The sequence below is a fragment of the Phaethon aethereus genome, assembly GCF_964289735.1.
Source record: "Phaethon aethereus genome assembly, chromosome: 3".
Classification (NCBI taxonomy): domain Eukaryota; kingdom Metazoa; phylum Chordata; class Aves; order Phaethontiformes; family Phaethontidae; genus Phaethon; species Phaethon aethereus.
The window spans coordinates 30,464,219-30,486,721 of record NC_138576.1 but is presented as its reverse complement, the minus strand read 5'-3'; the positions used below and the strand labels follow the sequence as shown (position 1 = coordinate 30,486,721).

The window sequence follows — 22,503 nt, the reverse complement described above, 5'->3', positions numbered from 1 at the left end:
AAAAGGGTTAATTTATACTGCCAGAAATAAAAGTAGCTTACTAATGTATAAATAAAAGTAATGAAATGGGAAGGAAATGGAAAATTTATGCAGGACTCTTTTTTTACTTAGTGTTAACATTGCCATCCGGACTCAGACCACTTCTAAGACTGTTCATGACACATGAAGCAACAGATAGTTCTGTTCCACTCGTTTGAAAAGGTCACAACTGTAGCAGTAACACAGCTAAACAAGCCCAAATCCTGAGGTGCATAAATGGCAACCAAACATTGCCAAGATCTACCACAGTGTTAATTCTTAGTTAGCGCTCTCTTAACCACAAACATTAGGAATACGGGAGAAATAGTTTGTCTGTTGTGTTTTTTTAAATTAGTTACGTTTTTCAGGACACCAAAATGTGATGTTAATAAAATCTTCTGTTCATTTAACTTAAAGTTTGCAACTGAAGTACCAGACAACTCTAAATTTTCTTCTGATTAAGGAGTGAAGCTTCATCCCAGAGCAGCATGTTATTTAGTCTAGTTATTTCATTAACACACAATCTTCGAAACCCACAAGAGGTTCCAGCTCCCAGCACTCTGTCTGGGGAGTCTACTGCATGGCTTTGAACACCGAATTCCAGCTTCTTCCATTTGGCCCAATGAATACCTTTGTAATTAGGTATCTCAAAGAGTTTCTGAAGAGGGAGAAATCTCTAAGGATCTGGTTGTTTCAGCTTTCCTGCAAGTATACAGTAGACCTATTGGCTTCAGTGTGATTAATACTGTGAGAAAAAGTGGCTAAGATCAAGTGTCAAGCCTGATTCTTCCTTGGGAAGAAGCAACAATCTAAAACCCTTTTGCTGCAGAAAGTTTGATTTATGTGACTTCATTATTATATATGTGAATACACTACCTTTTTCATAACCAGTAATTATTATGAGATGTGAACATTAAAAATACAAACATGTTATCCATAATGACTGTCTGCAATTCCATGCTAATCTCTACTAAATTGTATCTCAGCAGCTTATTCCTCTTATTAGAACAGTGTCCCTGTATGAGGCCAGTAATCCTGTCTCTAGCAGTGGCCAATAACAAAGGTTTAGAGAAAAGTTCAACACAGCAACTCTATAAAGTAGTCTTCTAGCATCCAGACACTTGTGGCTTATCATTTTTTTCTTTTTCTTGACATTTGTTTTAACGGATTAAATCAAGTCTCTCATCTGGACATAAACAGTATTACTTAAGGCAGTGGAAAACTTGAGCAAAAATAAATTTGGAGTCAATTACGTTTCTCTGACATTCTGTTAAGCATTGAGATATATTTATACATAAACTAGAATTCCTTTAGATACTAAGCATGTGAAATTTTTGTCCTAGATATTTTACTCGAATTTGCAGAGGAATGAAGACGACCTATAATTTAAGATTAGTGAATTGTGAGATTTCACAAACCTGATAACGTTCTCATTTAAGGGGACAGCAATGTAATATTTGAAAGATTCTATAGATGGCAGTATTGGAGAAGACTTGCCAGTGGCTAAAATGAGCACGGTTTTTGTCACAATATTTCTATAAATTTTAAATTATAAAGCAGTTTTGTTTAGCAGGGTTAGTTTGTGCCACATACTTTCATAAAATCTATTAAAATAATTTTTCTTGACTTCAAGGCATCATAATGAAATGCTACTGCCCTTTTCACAAAGAAATAAGTTAATAAATAGATTTCTTCAACTATATATTAGTCTCTGAATTCCATAGCTACAAACACTGCCTGTCAACATACAGCTCTTGAAGAAAGGAAAGCAAATGTAAAGAGATTTTCATTGTTCTATCCTCAATTTAATGAGATACTTGTCAAGCAATAAACCCATTTCCTTGATGAACAATTGGCAAACAACTTCCTTTGGCCATGTTTTTCAGCTCAAGTTAACTTTTTGGATATTATTCTGATGTCAAATTCCATTATTATGATACAAAAATACAGCCAATTTTTGAAAATATCTGATAAACTGACAGAAGAGGAAAAAAAAAGTAACATTTCTTTCTACATAGTCTAAAATGTTACTTAACATATTTTGACTGCTGTTGTAAGACAAATTCATTCACAGTATGATTTAGCTCAAGATTTTTACCTGACAAGACACCTTACGTACAAACACTCAAGCATACACGCATGCACGCGTATGTTGGATTTATCTCACAATGGGATTAGATGTGCTGGCTTAATGAATAAACTATTTCATAGTTATCATTTGGAAACTTGTATTTCTATGTTTAACCATTTAAAGGACAACTGCAAGCACTGATTAGGTTGTTGTTTTGAGTCACAGTGACTATTTTGTTCTCTTAGTTGTTTAAGCACCACTGGTCCCATCAAGCTTTCTGCTTCCACTATCATTTTTGAAATCTTGTGGCAACATGAGAACGTCTTTAAATAGTAGCTATAGCAGTCATGTCCTTTAAGGATAAAAGGTACTACTAAAGTTTTACCTAAAAAGCAATCTAAGCTTTCAGATTTATCAGTAACAGTCCAGTAAACTTAATATTCATGGTAGGCACAAGCAAACATGCATTTGTAATATTAATCTGTATAATTTTAAATGTCAAGTAGAATAAAGTGAGTTGCCTACTTAAATACGTGCCATGGATTAATCATATATAAGCTCAAGTGGAAGTCATGCATGACAAAATGAAGGAATTGCTATACAGTACAACAGTAATGCCTTCCACACCAGGTCAACCATGAGTGACACGATGTCCCAGTAAAAATTGTCATGCACTTATCATGAAGAACAAGATATAGCCAGCTAACTAGCACTTAGAAAGATGGGTCTGGAATTATTTTCAGACTTCCTCTATGAGGATGAATGATTTGCTGAAAATATGCTAGTCACTTTGTGAAGGTGTTCTGAGTTAGAAACTGTGTCAAGGGTAGGAAGTGGTTTTAAAGGCACAACACCTATATTTAAGTATCTACATGTGAGTTCAATATATAAGTTCTAATTATGGTTAATGAACTTGAAGTTTACCTCATGCTCATAACCTCATCAAGTTCAACAAAGCCAGGTGCAAGATTCTTTACACAGGTTGAGGCAGCCCCAAGCACGAATAAAGGCTGGGCAGAGACTGGATTGAGAGCAGCTCTGAGGAGAAAGGCTTGGGGGTGTTAGTTGATGAGAAGCTCAACATGAGCTGGCAATGTTCACTTGCAGCCCGGAAAGCCAGCTGTATGTGGGGCTGCATCAAAGGAAGCATGGCCAACAGGTCGAGGGAGATGATTCTGCCCCTCTCCTCCGCTCTGGTGAGACCCCATCTGGAGTACTGTGTCCAGCTCTGGAGCCCTCAGCATAGGAAAGACATGGACCTGCTGGAGTGGGTCCAGAGGAGGGCCACAAAAATGACCAGAGGGATGGAACACCTCTACTGTGAGAACAGGGTGAGAGAGTTGGGGTTGTTCAACCTGGAGAAGAGAAGGCTCTGGGCACATCTTCTAGCAGCCTTCCAGTACTTAAAGAAGGCTTCTGAGAAAGATGGGGACAGACTTTTTAGCAGGTCCTGTAGCGATAGGACAAGTGGTAATGGTTTTAAACTAAAAGAGGGCAGATTTTGACTAGATACAAAGAAGAAAGTTTTCACAGTGAGGGTGGTGACTCACTGGCACAGGTTGCCCAGAGAAGTTGTGGATGCCCCATTACTGGAAGCGTTCAAGGTCAGGTTGGATGGGTCTTTGAGCAACCTCGTCTAGTGGAAGGTGTCCCTGCGTATGGCAAGGGGTTCAGCTAGGTAATCTTTAAGGTCCCTTCCAATCCAAAGCATTCTATGATTCTATGAATATCTAGTGAATAGAGTCAGTGAAACTATTTAGCTGATAAGAAGCTTTTCTAAATGTAGATGCTTAGTGCTGTTTGAGATGCCCTGGCATTCAACCTTGTATCCAAAAGCACCCAGACAGGGTTCATAGTTATGTTTGGACACCTGTCTCTTTCTGGAATGGCACATGAAGGTAAGGCAACAGACGTTGTGAAAGAATAACAGTAGGTACCTACATTTAGGAAGTTGGATGAAGCCTTGGAGGAGGCTACTTCAGGATAAGGTGAATCTCTTTCTAGATCTGTTGACTGTGTTTCCTAATGATGCGATTCAGTTGCCTGAAAATAGGGCCTGTTTGCATGTTGCCATATATCCCTCACAGCTTCCAGCTGCCATGTGCAGCAGGTCCTGTGTTTGCTGTTGTCACAGCCGGGCCCATGTGGTTGGCCTGGGTATGCTAAAGCATCTCACTGGCAAGTGACAAACATGTTTAAGCAACTGAATCCTGTCTTAAGTTGACCATAATGGATATTTTCATGCCTATAAATAATATGTGTAGACAGATAAACATGTCTTAATGACAAAATTAATCCCTCCAATTATATAGTAAACTATTTCCCTGACAATTACTCTCATAACCACTATGCAGAATACGAGCTTTCTTACACTCCAGTCCTCCTCAAAGCGCACTTGGACTGCTGTCAGACTAAATCCAGCCCAAGAGATAAGTGAAGATCTCAATTTGAAACTAGATTAACAAAGTTTTAGACACTTAATTCTTTACCAACTGCTTTATCAGGCTGCACTGAGATACTCACAGTCCTGCTCAGTGCCCTAGTCTTTAGACAGCTGAAGGCTTTTTGTGCAGAAATGGTCCCAGTGAGGGAATCTCAGACTGGGTGTTTCTTCTTGCAGGTTTCATCCTGAAAGCATCTTGAGAGCATTTCAGTACCTAGAATAAGCTTACTACTAAAGGCAAACATGGACTAAACATTTTTAGATTTTGTTTGTATCACATTTTCCTAATTGCCTAGTGATTAAGCATTCACTTTCACTATCATGATGCAAATACTTGAACCCATATCTGCCATATCCTCAGAGAATATAATAAACATTGAGCAACTGGGTATGTAAGGTTTTCTTTTCTTCCTCTATCGTCTAGTCTCTTCTAAGAAATTTTTGTTTACTGAAACATTCATTGGACAGAATAAGTAGAAAATATCCATATGCTGGCTATAATATCCATACTCTCGGATGTAAGAGAATCGGGTTCAGATTTCTGGTCCAGTTGATTTCCTAGTACTGAGGTTTCATAGCTGCTCCCAGTACAATTTGCTAGCCCACATGACTTATTCTTAGGCACTCATCTCTTAATATGTATTGTACTGAAAAACTGAGGTCTAATGTTTTGACTTTGGCTAGTAATAGCTATTTTAGGCTTTGGAAAGCCAGAAATCTCTTTAAGGATTTAGCCATATGCTCCTCAATGTTACTTCTTAGCTAACTAGGTCTCTAATTAGCTAACAGAGAGATTACAGCTCCACTGCAACAAAACCAAACAGAACTGTAGTCTTCGCTTACAAAATTGCAATCTTTCATTCCAGTATCACTCAGAATAATGATTGCCTCAGTCTTTCAAAGTCATCAGGAACTTTCTCTGATCACCAGGACCTTTCAGAGCTTATTGATAGCAAGCAGCCTCAACGGTGATTTTGGCCATCTCTCTCAGCACTCGGGGATGCATCCTGGCTGGTGCCCTGCCCACGTGTATGTCTGATAGGCTGATGTATTCCCAAATTATTCCACCAGGCTTAGGGACTTAGGAGGCTTGATCAGGCTTTACTGAGTAAAAAATGAGCCAAACAAGGCTTTGAGTATTTTGGCTTCTTCTATGTATGTCCTTTGTTACTAGGTCCCCGCTCCTTTGAGGAGTAGCCTCACATTTTTCTTAGCCTTCTTGTTGGAAGCCCTTTTTGTTTCCTTGACCTGCTGAATAGCAAAATGGGGTTGCTGAAAGTTTTGAGGAAATAAGCTGCTTGAAGAAACTATCAAAAGATAATGTCATAAAAATGTAGACTGGCATGTGTACAAGCACTTCTGCTTCAATGTTGGGAATTGAGCTGTAAGAATAACCTAGAAAGCTTTGTTCATAGTGACAGTTGAATAGGATGTGTGAGCATTACAGGGCTGATCAGATGAGGATAGCAGGAGGAACCTGAAAGGTATTAATGTGTAGTAAAGAAAAGCACACTTCAACAATAGTACTTGCAGGAACTTTGTGTTCCCATAGCTCTAACGGGTCTAAAGGGATTTAGAGTTTCTGCTGGTATCATTTAGAAATTTATAGCTTCATCAGATACTGGTACTAAGCTTAGAAAAGTGAGTCAATCAGATACAGAACAGAAATGTTTGCTTAAATCCCTGTTGTGCTTACAATGCACCTCACAGTGCTGAGCGCCCTAGCGAGTAACGTAGTAGTTACACAGCACAAGTCCTACAAAATTAGCTTATAGGGTCGGCAAAGACATCCATTCACCTCATTTGTTTTAGCAAAGAGTTTCTCTGGAGTAAGCATATGTAACAGAGGACCTGTGCAAGTTTAACCTAGCTTCTTATATTCTTATCTCAGGTAGGGAAAAGAAGTCTGTTGCCAAGAAAACAACAATAAAGTATCTCAGCATTTGACATGACATGTTGGTTTTGCATATGCCTGCCATAAAAGCAAATTGAAAAACTTAAATTGTCTTATTCTTCACCTTAAAAGTTTGTCTATCTATAGATGCAATTTTGCAAAAATGAAATTTTATACTGATCATCTCTGTGCACTGCAGTAAAGTTAAAACATTCTGTTCTGAGATATGGGTGCACATTTTCATGTACCTGTCAAGTCAGATTTTTTCCATGAATATAATCAGTACTTAAAGAATCTACAGATAATTTACAAGCAAATTAGAAGTCATTCTAGCACTTCCTGTAATTAGTCCTGTTGCATTGTGGCAAAATACGTTGCTTCTTGACATTTTTTGAGATATATTTATTGGGAATAAACCCACTTTTTTAGCAAAATGGGAATAAAATATTTTTATCTTGGAAGCTTCAGAATGAAGTATATTAAATAGAGCATTTTATTTTATATTTATAAATCAAGATAATACCTCCTTTCTAAAGCATTCTGACATCTGCTGCTGAAGATGTGGGTGTTATTTTTTAATACTCTGTTTGTAATGTAAAGCCATGGATTTAATTCATTCTCTGAGTGATACTATAAAAATCACCTTTTTTCATCCCTGTTCTCTCTCTCTGCTCCAAGGCTTTTTATCATAGCAATCTTCCTTTCATGTATCTTCCAAGGATAAGCAATGTAGCATTTCAATCCTGCTGCAGCTGAACATTTTGCTTTCACACTAGTCATTGTCCATGCTTCCTTCAGAAGCAGTAAAGAATTAACTATGTTGACAAAGTGAAACTGAATCTGACATGAAGACTTTCAGATGCCTCGTTGTACACTTCACCCGGTATGACCTTTTAAGCAGCAGCATATTTTAATATAAGATCAACCACTGTGGCACAGTTCCTCCTTATGTAAGTCTCACTGTGCAAATTTCTGCTAAGAGAAAACTGACTTCCAAATGATGTATGAAACAAAAATATCTATGTACAAAATTAATTATTTCTGATTGATTTTTAAATATGAAGACATCAGTATAGAGATTACATCGTTAACTACTAATGGAGAACATTGTCTCACCTACTGAAAAAAATAAAAGCACCTAAAAATCCATATGAAAATTACTAATTATTATTTCGTCTTTTGTACCTGATAGTGTTGAAAAAAACTGATCAGCTGTTTTAGTGATATAAATTACATCACCTAATCTGTTTAGCAAGTTTTTTTACAATTTATCTTCCAGGGTAATTGCTACTCTCAAAACTATTTTTATTGCTGTCAGCTTTTAAGTATAGATGCCAGGAACTTCACATTTCTGACATTAGTGTAATATATTAATACATTCTTATATATAATATATTAATATATTAATGTAATATATACAGACACTGCCTAGCCTTGATATTGTAACAGCTTATTATGATGCTTAGGATGGGACTGATTTGTTAATGTAACGTGTTTGTGTGACAATATATACATAGGTTGAATAATAGCTCATCAAAAGCCTGACTCTGGTCACTCAGGCATTCCATAAATCCAGTATAATTGATATTCCAGAGATTAAAACTTACCTTCAGACTTACTGAGAATTTGTGAGGTTAAATCCATGCGCCTTCCTCAGAAGTATTAACTGTAATCTAGTGGGGGAAATGAGCAAAAAGGCCAGCTGTATTGTTACTGCCCATTGAAGAGGCATCCTCAAGTCATTGCGCTGGTAACAGGTGAGAGCCCTGGGTCCTGTATAACGGTGCATCTGTCCGCAGGACACAGTCCACCAGGAACACCCTGAATCCTATTCTGAGAGAGGTGGTGTGACAAACAGACGGGTTACGAAGTCTTGCCACCTGCTGACTGTATACCAGTCTAGTAACTAAGGCCCCTCTGCAATAGGTGATACAAGGTGCACCTGGATGGCAAGTGGATTCATGAGCAGACACTATGCAGAAACCTTGGGTGTGGAAAGAGAGTATAAGGTTGCCTGGGAATGCACCACGAGGACATCTTGAAGGTATATCTGACTGAAAGCAAGTCACTATAAAACTGAAATTGGGAGCACCAGAATGGCGAAAGGTGTTGGCCACTTACTTAGAAAAGCACAGGTCCAGCAGGAGAACTGTGAAAAGTGAGGAGGGCAGCAGTTACCGTTGAGGCTTTTAGTACTGCTGTTAACTAAGTAGTAAGAAGGGCTTATCACACACAGTTCTAAATGCACCCTGCACATCTAAATAGCGTGACTTACTCCAGTGAACCCACAAATACAGTAAACTGCAAACCACATGATAATGAATTAGCTGATAACTAATTATATCTCAAATACATAATGTTGTTATAGTGGGAGAAATTGAAAACAGTTTCAAGTAACATGAACAGCATAGAAAAGTATAATCATTTATCAGTTGGCTGAAGGAAGTTTAACCAGCCTGATTTCTTAGAGGTATATGAACAATCAGCACTAGGAGAAGTGGTAAGACAGAATGATGTAGTTGTGTATAGCTCAAAAGCGTACATTGTATCGTCACTGTAATTGTATGAAAGTGGTCCATTTCAGTATAAGATAGGACAATTAGAATTACCAAGCATCTCAGTATAATTATCCAAAAAAACAAATTTCAGCAGCAATTAATGAATACATGCCACTTAAAATGTACATTCTTATGACACACAAAGCAGTTCATTAATAGCCAGTCCAGGTATCCACAGGGTATTCAGCCCCCTGAGCTGGAAGATGGGGATGGAGAGCACAATATACTCCTCATAATCCAGGAGGAAGCAGTCAAGGACGTGCTAAACCACCTGGACACCCACAAGTCTATGGGGCCTGATGGGATCCACCCGAGAGTACTGAGAGAGCTGGCGGAGGAGCTTGCCAAGCCACTCTCCATCATTTATCAGCAGTCGTGGTTAACAGGGGAGATCCCAGAAGACTGGAGGCTTGCCAATGTGACGCCCGTCTACAAGAAGGGCTGGAAGGAGGATCCTGGGAACTACAGGCCTGTCAGCCTGACCTCTGTACCAGGGAAGATTATGGAGCGGTTGGTCTTGAGAGTGCTCACAGGGCATCTGCAGGACAACCAAGGGCTCAGGCCCAGCCAGCATGGGTTCATGAAAGGCAGGTCCTGCTTGACCAACCTGATCTCCTTCTATGACCAGGTGACCCGCCTAGTGGATGAGGGGAAGGCTGTGGATGTTGTCTACCTGGACATTAGTAAAGCCTTTGACAGCGTCTCCCACAGCATTCTCCTGCAGAAACTGGTGGCTCGTGGCTTAGACAGGTTTACTCTTCGCTGGGTGAGGAACTGGCTGGATGGCCGAGCCCAGAGAGTTGTGGTGAATGGCGTTAAATCCGGCTGGCGGCCGGTCACAAGCGGTGTTCCCCAGGGCTTGGTTCTGGGGCTGGTCTTGTTCAGTATCTTTATTGATCTGGATGAGGGGATCGAGTGCTCCCTCAGTAAGTTTGCAGATGACACCAAGTTGGGTGGGAGTGTTGATCTGCTGGAGGGTAGGAGGGCTCTGCAGAGGGATCTGGACAGGCTGGATTGATGGGCAGAGGTCAACTGTATGAGGTTTAATAAGGCCAAGTGCAGGGTCCTGCACTTTGGCCACAACAACCCCATGCAACGCTACAGGCTTGGGGAGGAGTGGCTGGAGAGCTGCCCGGTGGAAAGGGACCTGGGGGTGCTGGTTGACAGCCGTCTGAACATGAGCCGGCAGTGTGCCCAGGTGGCCAAGAAGGCCAACAGCGTCCTGGCCTGTATCAGAACTAGTGTGGCCAGCAGGAGTAGGGAAGTGATTGTGCCCCTGTACTCGGCACTGGTGAGGCCGCACCTTGAATCCTGTGTTCAGTTTTGGGCCCCTCACTACAAGAAGGATGTTGAGGTGCTGGAGTGTGTCCAGAGAAGGGCAACGAAGCTGGTGAGGGGTCTGGAGCACAAGTCTTATGGGGAGCAGCTGAGGGAACTGGGGTTGTTTAGTCTGGAGAAGAGGCTGAGGGGAGACCTTATCGCTCTCCACAACTACCTGAAAGGGGGTTGTGGCGACGAGGGTGTTGGTCTCTTCTCCCAAGTAACCAGCGATAGGACGAGAGGAAATGGCCTCAAGTTGCGCCAGGGGAGGTTTAGATTGGATATTAGGAAAAATTTCTTCACTGAGAGAGTGGTCAGGCATTGGAACAGGCTGCCCAGGGAGGTGGTGGAGTCGCCATCTCTGGAAGTGTTCAAAAAACGTGTGGATGTGGTGCTTCAGGACATGGATTAGGGAACATGGTGGCGCTGGATTAATGGTTGGACTTGATGATCTTGAAGGTCCTTTCCAACCTAGTGATTCTGTGATTCTGTGATTAAAAATCCTCCACTAAGATTTTCATTTGTATGGTGAAGAAATAAATGTTTATTCTGACTCCTGCAAAAGTATTTTGCATTTGAATTTTTAAACAATGCAAAAATTACACTTACGTTTATTTGAAAATGAACACTAACAAGATCCCATTTATTTTGCATTACAACTACAGGCTTGATTGTTAATGAAAATAAGACACACAAAAGACAAAATGGCATTGATTTGCTATTATCTAAGTTTTATTCTGTATCTAGGTTATTTTTAGTCTTTGGAAAGGGAAGAATTGGAAGTATTATGTACAGTGTTTATGAACTACATAAAATAACTGTAGACAACTGGTGCCATAATAATGCAGTCCTCTCAAAATATCTTTCAGAAGACATTTCCTCTCGTATTTTTCAGATCTTTCCATCAGTGATCCATCTTTCAGAAGTAATGAATCATCATGGATGTCATTTGCACCCTTTTATATCCGGCATAAGACCCATATCAAACTACAGTTTCAGCCTCTCTCTCTAGACGGTATCCTGTTTTACACTGCACAGCATTTGGGTACTCGGTCAGGTAAGGATATTCCAGTTTGCTGGTATCATACAACCAGGTACTTTTTTGAAAAAGAAAGGCAGTATGTTGAAGTGATTCATGCTTCGGTCTCTGTAGCTCATTGTCCATGGTGACTGGGTTATGAGCTGTGAATAATCAAGTCCATAAGAAAAAACATGCATAACAAAATTTTGGATTAGTCCAAAGCCAGCAAGCATTTAATGAAGTGGTTCAGGAAACCATTTGCCCCTGAAAAGTAACTGTAGCCAGCTTTTCAACAGACATTTACTGATACTGCTCCCACAGTTTCAGTGCAGCTACACTAGGATTCACAGTCTGGGGGTTTGGCCCAATGTTTTAAAATGGACAAAAATAAAGCAATATAAAAACTGATCAAGCAAGTTAAGTGAAAGTGAACAGGCTATGAGAGAGCTAATGAGATTCATCAGAAGTTCAACTTTTTACTATATAATGCTGAAAAGCTTGCTGGTGCAGCATGCAAAACATGCAAGTTCTGCATTTGCCAGGTATGCAGAGTGAAAAACAAATCTAAATAAAATATTTCTACTATTTATAAAAGTATTTTAAACTTTACTCAGTTAACATTCTTAAAACTTCATGGCAAGGAACCATAATTTGCCAACCAGTGTAAATAAATAAAAATGTAAATTTTAAAATTAAGTCTTTAAGGTGTAACTTTCTTGTAATTCTTTATTAACAGACTTCATATTTATATTGCATTTGTATGGTGTCTTGCACATTTTTAAACAGAAGCATTACATATCATCCATAACATGATCTCAGAGCAAATTTTCCACTTGTATTAAGTAGTACATTATGCAAAAATGGGACTTTGTATGACAAAATAGCACTTAACTATTTATCATGTATTTTTACATTTGTTTGTTCAAAGCCTAAAGCTTTGAGACATTTCAATAAACATACTCGGCCACACATGCATATAAACACACATATGCCCAATTTACCACCTTTTTATTCCATACACAGATGTTTTAACAGGCTGCTATTTGGTAAGGCTGGTAATACATCATACACTGCTGGTACCTCCTGTTTGCCTTGTTCTAATTACAACCACATACAGAGAAGCAGCTTCAAAGAAAAATATATGGAACATCTGTAATAAAAATACATTTATTTGCAAAGAACTCTGTCTTCTACAATGAAACTTTTATAATTCTATCACTTCCAGGCCGAATTCTGAGATTCTCAGTGAATAGTTCTGTCCTGTATAAACTAAAGCATTACACGAACCATGAAAAATAGAAGAGAAAAAAGGGTCTCGCTCAAAAGAATAGTCAGAGGTCATGGAAGCAGCTAGCATATAAAGAAATTAAGTATCTCTGTGGAAGCATCAAAGAGAATGCTAAGACTGTTTAACTTGGGCCAGGAGTGGTTTAGCACGACCATGCCCTCATTCTACTGCCATTCATGAATGTTTTGTTTGCACAGGAAGGAATATTTTCTTTAAATCACTTTCTAGAATCCTATCAATTTCATTTCAAAATAAAAACCATCTTCTATACGGTAATATAATTACTTTAGAGATTTCCTACTTCCATTTTCACTGTCCTGAGGTTTTGAAAGATTTAGGAAAAGCTAATTGTCTGGCTCTTTGTATTTGCCTTCATATGATCCTGTCAAATCCAGACAGAATTAGAATGATGAAAGACTCAGAAGTATTCTTAGCAGCCAGCAGATGTGAAGGAGCTTTCTGTTGGGGATTAGTTTAGAAAGCACTTTATATAAAGCCTTTTCTTCTACACAGTTATGTAAGATTTAATAAATTCATTGCTGAAATCACAGGATCTTTTTCTGAAATTCCTTTTTAATAGGAAATAATTAGAACGTTTTTTTCCTTGCTAGGCAATGCTGTTTTTTTAAAACAAATGAGCTCTGACTATGCAGCTAATTTAGCAATGATACTGAGTTGTAGCATCTCGTAGCGGCACAGTTATACATTGGCGTGGCTTGTCACCCATGTAAACACTACACTTTCCCTTCAGGGGCATGCCCTCACCAAATAATCCTCCCATCATTTAAAAAAAATTTTTAGTAGGTGAAGAAAGAAACAAGAGACTTCTGTTGAACCATTTCCTTCTTGCTTTGTTCTTTTCAAAGAACATTACATGCATTTCTAGAAAGGGTGGGTAGGTGGCTAGTCTCCTTACTTGAAAGCTGATATGCTGGTTCCAGCCTCCACTCCTCTAACAATGTGATTACTTCAGTACACACATTTAAACACCTGGAAAATTGGCATAAAATGGAAAACATCCTATGAATCTTTATCTGGTAGGACAATTTCCACTAATTCTGTCAGTCATTGGTTTTCTTGCTTTGTCAGCTGTTTCTGAACATGTATTATGACTTTAACTCTGGTAGTATTGATTTCTGCAGTCCCTAAGAAAATCAATTCCCAAGTTTGGCAAAATATATATGGCTAGCTATATGAATAATAAGCTGGGGAAAACAAACAAACAAACAAGCCACGTATGCATATTTTAGTTAGGAAACTTCCAGAGAGAATGACAAGGGGACTCCCCCCCCCCGCCGCCTTTGATTACTTGTTTTATGCCAATGAGGTAAAAGTGTGAGAGATGCAGACAGCTGTATGCACTGCTTCTGAGGGACGTCTCTGCAAATAATAGATCATTCTTGTGGAGTTCAGCAGTGTCGGTAGAAGGCCAGCACACTTCACATTTTCTCAAGTGCAGCATATCCTCTTTCTGACAATGAAAGTGTGAGAGCCCCATTGAATAAATAGCCTTTAATTCAGACCGGGTTTGCTGGATGCCCATCAACTGCTTGAACAATGTATAATTCAGTCTATATACCTGAAGGCCTTGGCAGTCTGGGTAAAAGATAGTAAGGAGCATTACTTTTTTGTTGAGTCATAGCATTACTGAAGCTTTACATTTGTTCGTGAAGGTGGAATATGCTGTAGACTGACTGCACTGTTCCAGGGTTCAGGCCAGGGTGATGAAAAGGTTTGTTCCCTGATGAGATGAGAAAGAACAGTTATGCTGGGTGACTAAGAAGGAAATGAGGTTAATAAACAGAATAGGATGACTCACACTAATTTTAATACTCAACATTTGCAACACCAGTGCTCTGTCTCTCTTCAACAGGATTATGTTACCTACCTGGTCTGAAAAACCTCAAAACTTAAAACTCCTGATATTTAAGGCATTTCAGTTTAAAAATCTAAAGCTTGAAAAGAAGAGATAGCCAGTACAGGAGTGTGATGTCTGCACGGTTTTCTAAGACATTGTTCATGGTGAAAACTGAATCATTGAATTGGACTAAAATCTTGTGGAAATACTCAGAATTTCTAGAATACACACAAAGGAGAAGTGTTGTTCTCCTAATCAGAAACAAATTGATTATCTTTTAGATAATCAATTTTAGAATCACTTAGATGATAATCACTTTTAGAACAGAAACTTTGGGTGGTTAAGTCTTCTCTGTTGGCTGCCATGTTTCCTTAGCTAACAGAGACATCACTTCTGCTTTGTTACTAGTTTTGGGATCATTTGTATAGACTAAATCAGCAGTGTAGGAAGCCAAACTGCCAGCTGTCTGTGTGACAGAACAGACATCTCCATTGTCCTAAAAGCATTGCTGCTACCCGTTTCACACTAGCAAGCAAACCAAAACTGAGGCTGGCAAAGTGAGGTTGTTCAAGGAAGGTGGTTCCTTCTAGCCGTTGAAATATGCCAGGGTGACAGTGGTGACTAAAGGAAGCAGAAAAAGTTTCTTCACCAAGGAGAGCAGCATTTTTGAAAGGTGAGGCTGAATGGTCTAACTTACAAATAGATAACCGCCCACTCCTTCTAGATGCATGAGCATCACTTTGCCTGCAGGGTTGTTCTGGATCCTAGCTATGCCCTTCTGCTCTGGGATGGTGCTCCAAGAGGAAGCTGGAATCCACCTATTGCCACAGTGATTTTTTTACATCATTTGAGAGATTTACGGGCTTGGCTTGATACCTGTTCTCAATCTTGCATTACCTGTGAGATGCAGCTCCGTATATGGAGTAGAATCATTCTGTAATAATCCATGAAAGCATACCCATGGGTAGCTCATATAAGTTTGCATTAATGGTCATGACTAGATAAAAGATCAGGTTACAACAGCTGCAACAAGCTGATATAACCCGTCAGCTGACTGGTATGTAACTGTGTGCGTGCAGTCAGATCATGGCAAAGACAGAGTCAAGGTTAACAAACCGCTAAAGACGAGGAAGGCAACAAAGATAGAGATTAAGCTGAGAACAACAAACTTCAACCATGCTGACATTATTATCGGCTAGCAATTAGCGACAGAGGCTGCAGAAGAGTGGGAATAAGGCTCATCTCTTCTCTCTGTCTTTCATTCCCTTGTTCTACCCATTTTATAGCCCTCCCTCTTCTGCTTTGCTTTCTCTTCTTGGACATGGGCCTTATTCTGGCTCCTGGAAATGCTCAGAAGACCAGCTGTGAAGGACAGCTACAATTAGGTGCCCTCCCATGTGAGCACCACAGTGCATCACCTTCCTTGGCCATAGAGTACGGCCATTCAGCTGGAGGCTGACATGGCTATTTGAACCCCTACTAGACAAGGAAAGTTCTGCTCCTGGAAGAACACATAAAGGGTCACAGCATAGGAGGACATGATTTGGGTCCACAGAAAATCATACAGGATAGCAGGGTGAAAGGAAAACTGTGAAGTGATAGAAAATGGAAGAATCAAAGTTCAGCAAGGCAAGAAAGAGCACTGAGCAAAGATACATCTGGAGCTATAATGGTTATAGGATGCATCATACCAACAAGAGGCAACAATACTGTTGGAGACACAGGCACTTTATTATGGTGGCTTAAAAAGTCAACTTAGAGTGAAGATGAACACACACTGAAACCAGCCTATGGTGAGAGGTTTCATTAACTGGGAATGATTTCTGTGAATGTTACTGCTTATGAGAATACAAGGTTCAAATGATCACTCTGTCACCGAGACAGTGTCAATGATAAATAAAGGTTTCTGAAAAAGGTGGAAAAAATGCTACCTGATACCACAGTGATAGAAACTGACATTCTGGTCTTGAGCTACAGGGCAGAAAGGTGCGGTAAAGGCAACAGAAGACACAGACTGAGGCCAGCAAACATACATCCAGAGATGCCGTCTCAGGGCTCTGAAATGGCTGAAGGAACCAAGACTATAGATGTTCTGTAACCACGAAACCACTGCCTAGAGCTCTTGAGACATCTACGCTGCAGAAGCTGCTGAAGCATTGAGCTCATCAAATTCTCTGTCCCCAGCAGAGTATAGAGTGTTCTGCTTATTAACACAGGGTGAGAAAAAGGACAAGCCTCAGATGCCTTATGAGTCTTTGTAAAGGTATCTAAGAACTTCAGTAGTGCAGGAACTAATCAGTGAGTTTCAAGCAAACAGGGAGACTTCAGAGAGACTTGCATCTCTCTCTCGCTGAGGATATGGGGAGACAACGGCATCAAAAAGGTGAACACCACTGACTAGAAGACTGCATCCACTGCTTCCAGAGTTACTTAAAAGGATGTTCTGAAGTCCCTTTGACCTTAAAAACTAGTGGGAAATCCTTCTTATCGTCCACTTGCAGTGAAGTTCAGGAATAAATTCAGGTACTGTAACAGCTAATAAAGGCTTTGCCTTAAATGCATACACACGGAGCAGAATGGTAGACTTTGAGTCACTGTGGGGAAGAGACCCTGAAAGAAAAATGTGAAGAATAGCATCCAGCATACCTACCCTGCCGCTGGTCCGTCAGCCTAAGATCCTCTGACATTGTATTCAGTCCTGATAGGAAACATACCAGCATTAGGTAGATTTGATAGTGAAGGCAGTAACTGCAGAGATCTTTGCCCAACACAGCTGTGTAAATTTAACACTGTTGCATTTGTTACGCATGGTAATGCTTCTGGCATGAATAGGGTGTCTCAAAATAGAGTGCAGCATTCCTAGCATGCGTTTCCAACTGTACAAAGTTTTGACACATTACAATGTAGAGCAGTTTCCTGCAGTAACATAAAAACATGGTGACCTGATGCTGCTTAAGCATGATCTCCTCTCAAGATGGGGATATGCAGACACACCTGCATGTCTAGATAAAGGCTGAACATGAAAGGGCATTGTCACCATGTGGGAGAATTTAAAACTTGACTGTGTAATTTTAACCAACTTGCTTACAGACTTACATACTTATTCAGAGTAGTAGCAAGCTGAAAATTTTTGTGATGCATTCAGAATCCATCATAAGAAATCATATAAGCTGATATCCAGATCTCACACTAGTAGTCGGATGTACCCATAGGAGACTTTCCATTAAATCCCAGATTTATGAACTGACTGCTCAGGACAGAGTTGACTTGGCCTCTGGGAATGCTGACACCTGATCTGGGAGTAAGTAAGTAAGAGTTGTGCACATTCATCACGAAAACCTGAAAATTAAAGTGATGAAGAAAAATTGATACCTGTTTTGGAGCACTAGCTTCTACTATGTAATAGAGACAATCCACCCTATGGTGGAGCGACTTCGACCTTTAGTCATTTGGTGAAAACCCTCAACTAGGGTTTACAAGTAAAAGTGCTATTTTCATTCCAGAACAGTTCCTTCCTTAAGGCAACACCTGCTATAAAATTCTCTTCCCCTGAAAAGACAAGGAAACCATCTTTTAGCATTTGGGCTATTAAAAAAAAAAAATTCTCCTTTTTATTTTACTGAAATTGGGAAGATGAAAGGGACAGGAAGGTGCATCAGAACAGAACTGAATGCTGGAACCATTGAAGATTTTGTTCAACACGCAGAATATTGACACGTTGCAGTTTCAAGCCACAGCTCAGCTACAATAGCCTGTTTCTAAAGATTCAACCTTATTGATATAGATTGCCTTACAGTTCCTTACATACCATCCAGCAGGTTGGGCAAAGACTGGCGTGAACAACAGAAGAATGACTGTGAGTGCCTATCTCAGGAGTCTCTCTGCTTTTTTTGTGACACTATGATGGGGATAATAGTCCATATTAGATGAGATGGTAATCTGAAAAGCTGGAAGCAAAGTTGTGTCTCCTGTGTGTAGGTCATACTTTCTAGAAAGTACGGATCAACTATGGAGTCTAGTTCTGGAAAAACTGAGGAAGTAATCTCCTTCACACTTAACAAAACCAAACTTCCTCAGAAAGGTCTTTGACTCCAGTTAGGGTTGTATGGAACAGGTCCAAGTAATGCTCAAACTGAAACAGTGGAAACCATCTTGCTTCATGGTCTACCATACCGAGACTGCAGAGAGAAGAAATTCAGTGGTAAGAATGCAATTTGTTTAAAATGGTGATACAATTCTTATGACGGCATAGGCCTGCACAGGCTTAAACTGTGCAAGTCATCCCTCAGAGACAGGGCAGATTGAGGTCCCTTGTTGAAAATGTCACTGGTTGCTGAAGTGAAGCAACTGGTTGCTGAAGTGAAGAGGAACAAAAACATAATTTACCTTCACTTTGAGAAGAAGTTTCATGGACACTGAGCACACAGCACCTTACCTTAGAGTCCTAAAATGTTTCCATCCAGTTGTCCCCAAGTAGTACCTATGACATGATAAACTCATGGAGAAATACTGTGCTGAACCCTGGGATCAACACCCACATCATAAAATTTATCTCAGCACTCTGCTGTTCTTGCCAAAGACTAAAATGGCAAGTCATCTGTGAAAAGAGAGGATCTAACCAGGGGAGTAAGAAAGTGCTTTGAGAGCTTCAGGGAGACTTGAAATTACAAAGTTTAAATTTTTTTGCTCACAACTAGCAGAAAAGAAAGTTACTCCAATTTGAAGAGACACCTCAAATCTGTGTTAGAACATAATCCAGAAGTACTCAGCCATAACTTCTCTTTACACTGTGGATAGCAGATGCAGCAACACAGATTTGCTCTTGTATTAAGCCTAAGATCCAAAACTCACTGCAAGTACATTAGCAAGAGACATATTTAGGCTTGAGTCACCAGCACTATGACTAACTGAAGCACTATTCTCTGATGTCACCTCAGACAGCTTATCATCAAATTTGCAAAGGTACCAAAAACTTCCTTCCAGGTCAGGAAGTCTTTGAGAACTTCCAGCTTCTCCAGCTCTTGATTACAAGACAGATGAGCAAGCAACCCTGGTCAGATGTCTTCCTTCTTCCTAGACACCAAAGAATGAGACCTCATGTCCTTATGCAAGTGTGCATGTCTGGGTAGGAGAGGGGATTGAAGGCTGCCAAAGAGGTAGTTCAGAAACTTTTTCTGATGCTCCTTTCTTACCCTAGGATTGAGGTCCTGATAAAAGAAATAGATAAGCAAGTTATGTACCGTGCCCAAACAAACAAGCAAAATGAGTGCATTCAAACTATGCACTGAAAAATTAAGCAAGCTTAAAGCCACATCACTGAGAAACCATAAATGAAGAGAATTATATTCATTTTCTGAAAAAAGTAGAAACAAACAATGTACTCAAAGTGAACACTAAATGCAGGGAAGGACAACAGATCATCACAGCTGGAACTGTAAAGGAACAGTTGGAAGGAAGGGCTCTGCCGTTGCTGGACTGGAGCTGAAAGAAGAGCCTTCTTCCCATTCTTCCCATGAGTGTCTGGGGCAGGGAAGGTGGGGCATGAAGCATGTGCTCTACAGCCACTAATAAATCTGAAACATCTCCACCCTGCCTGAACGGGAACCTGAACAGTTGCTGCAAAGAGAGATATCCTTTTAGTAACTTTTACAAACCTCCAGTAACTTAGGCTATTCACTAAAGGCAATGTAATTCAAGGATTAGAAGCACTCAAAAATTAAACCCCCAAGAAAGCAAACTTCATCATTCTACTAAACAGGTCCACTCTTAAGAATGCTGAATCTTTAAGGAAATTGTACTTTCCAAATTTAAGAGTATTTCTTTATTAGTAACATACTACATGAAACTTAACTTTTACTGGTAACTATCAGGAGAGAAAGCTTACATTCAAATTTAACAAACGTATTTATCAATGTAGTTGATAAACTTACTTCAAAAAAAACCCCAACAACTTTATGCCTACTATTTTCACATGCAATATAAAAAAAGTTAAACTGCACAGGCAAACATGAAAAAAATTGAAAATGTGACTTTCATTTGCAGACTCTTCTGTCTTCTTCTGCCTCCCTGTCACCTTCCCCTATTAGACTCTCTCTCTGCCCTTACATACCTTCCTTCCAGATCCCATTTCCTAACCTTTCCCAGCTTTTCTTCTTCACATTTTTAAGTGTAGTTCGAAGTGGTACTCTCTCTCCTTTTATAATGCCTGTAAGGCCAGAAACACTGGTAGTACAAGAAAAGGTAACTCCCGCCTAACACTTCCTGTCATGGAGGCCTCCAGATGAATTCAATAAAGAGCTTATCTGTTCCTACAGCTGTCAGATTATTAAACCTGAAACATCCCCATTGCAAAAAAACAGCTTCAGGGACAGCAGAGTATGTTTGGTGTGGACAAACCTTCAGTGCATTAAACTGACAAATCCATCAAGCCTTTATTCAGCATATGGAAATTGAGAGTATTCTGGCATTTGGAACTTGGCCAAAACTCGATTTTTGTGGGAACACCAACTCACATTCCCTGGATGCCAGAGTGATCCTGTTTCCTCCTACCTCACAGTTACCTCATCTCTACACCAAAGGAGAGCTTTTCAGAAGGTTGGGCTTTTTACTTTGAAACAAATATGAGCTCTGTTTCCAATAAAGAAAAGGAAAAAAAAAGGCCACAAGAAGCTCATCACTGAACATTTCCCTTTGTGCGATTTAGATATGAAGATGGTACAAGGCTACTGAAAATGGGGAAACGCTGGCATGAAAGCATCAGGATTATGAATAATGCTGTTTTTCAGTGTGCTGCCTCTAAATAAAGTAAAACTAACTTATACATTTTTTTACAGGTGACTTTCTATGTATATCATTAGTAAATGGATTTATACAGTTACGCTACAATCTCGGAGACAAGACGGTCATCCTACAGACCTTTCAGATGGTCCACACAAGTGGAAACACATGGCATTCACTCAAAGCAGGAAGGGTTGGTAATGAAGGCTACCTGGACCTGGATGGTATCAACATTACTCAAAAAGCTAGTCCTGGAATGAACGTGCTAGACACGCACACCGATTTTTTTGTTGGAGGGGTGTCCTCCTTAAACCTTGTTAATCCAATGGCAGTAGAAAATGAACCCACAAGTTTCACCGGTTGTATACGAGAAATTGTTATAAACAACAGGGAACTGAAGCTTACCGTGACTGACCCCAAAGGTGGAGCCAACGTTGGTGACTGCGATGGAACGGTTTGTGGGTACACAGTGTGCAAAAATAACGGAACATGTCAAGTTGAAAACTCAGGCTTTTCTTGTTCTTGCCCACAGGAGTGGGTAGGGAGCACATGTGAACAACCTATTCACTGTTCACAAAATAGGTGTGGGTCTCAAGCTCTCTGTATTCCTCAACCTACTTCATTTTCATATATATGCCTATGTGCACTAGGCTGGTCAGGTAAGTACTGCGACAGAAAGATCAAATTTTTTATAGCAGAGTTTGTTGGCAACTCCTATATCAAATACACAGATCCTTATTACGGAAAAAGAGACCTCCAGCATAGCCGCATTTCTTTAAATTTTACTACCAATCAAACTGAAGGCTTAATAGTGTGGATGGGAAAAGCTGAAGATGAAGACAACGATTTCCTTGCCATTGGTCTTGCCAATGGAACATTAAAAGTTGTAATTAATCTTGGAGAAAGAATCTCTGTTCCTCTAATTCATAGCAAATACTCCACCTGTTCTGATCAAAGATGGCATTTCGCTACTATAGTTCAAAATCAAACTTGTATTAAGGTCTATCTTGATGAGGAGCTAATTCTTTTTGAAGATATTGATCCACAGAAAAAATACACTGCTTTAAACTATGGTAGCATTTGTTATTTTGGTGGGTTTGAAATTGGCAGGAAAGTCAATATAGTCACTACAGGGCTTTTTCAGAAGGAATTCATTGGCAAAATTAAAGATGTTGTGCTCTTCCAAGATTCTAGAAAGATTCCGCTAATGAAAGCAGAAGGGTACAATGTTTACAATGGAAATTATGGCAATTAA

At 39.8% G+C, this 22,503-nt stretch overlaps 1 protein-coding gene across 1 annotated transcript in view; it reads left to right on the top strand.

Annotated features, from left to right (window-relative positions):
- Positions 1-22,503, top strand: part of EYS (eyes shut homolog) — a gene marked incomplete at both ends in the record, with an annotated part of 830,586 nt that extends 808,083 nt beyond the window's left edge. The window contains 2 exons of the mRNA XM_081998016.1: positions 11,200-11,361; positions 21,305-22,503. Of these exons, the coding sequence (XP_081854142.1) occupies positions 11,200-11,361; positions 21,305-22,503 (1,361 nt within the window). The remainder of the gene's footprint in view (positions 1-11,199; positions 11,362-21,304) is intronic.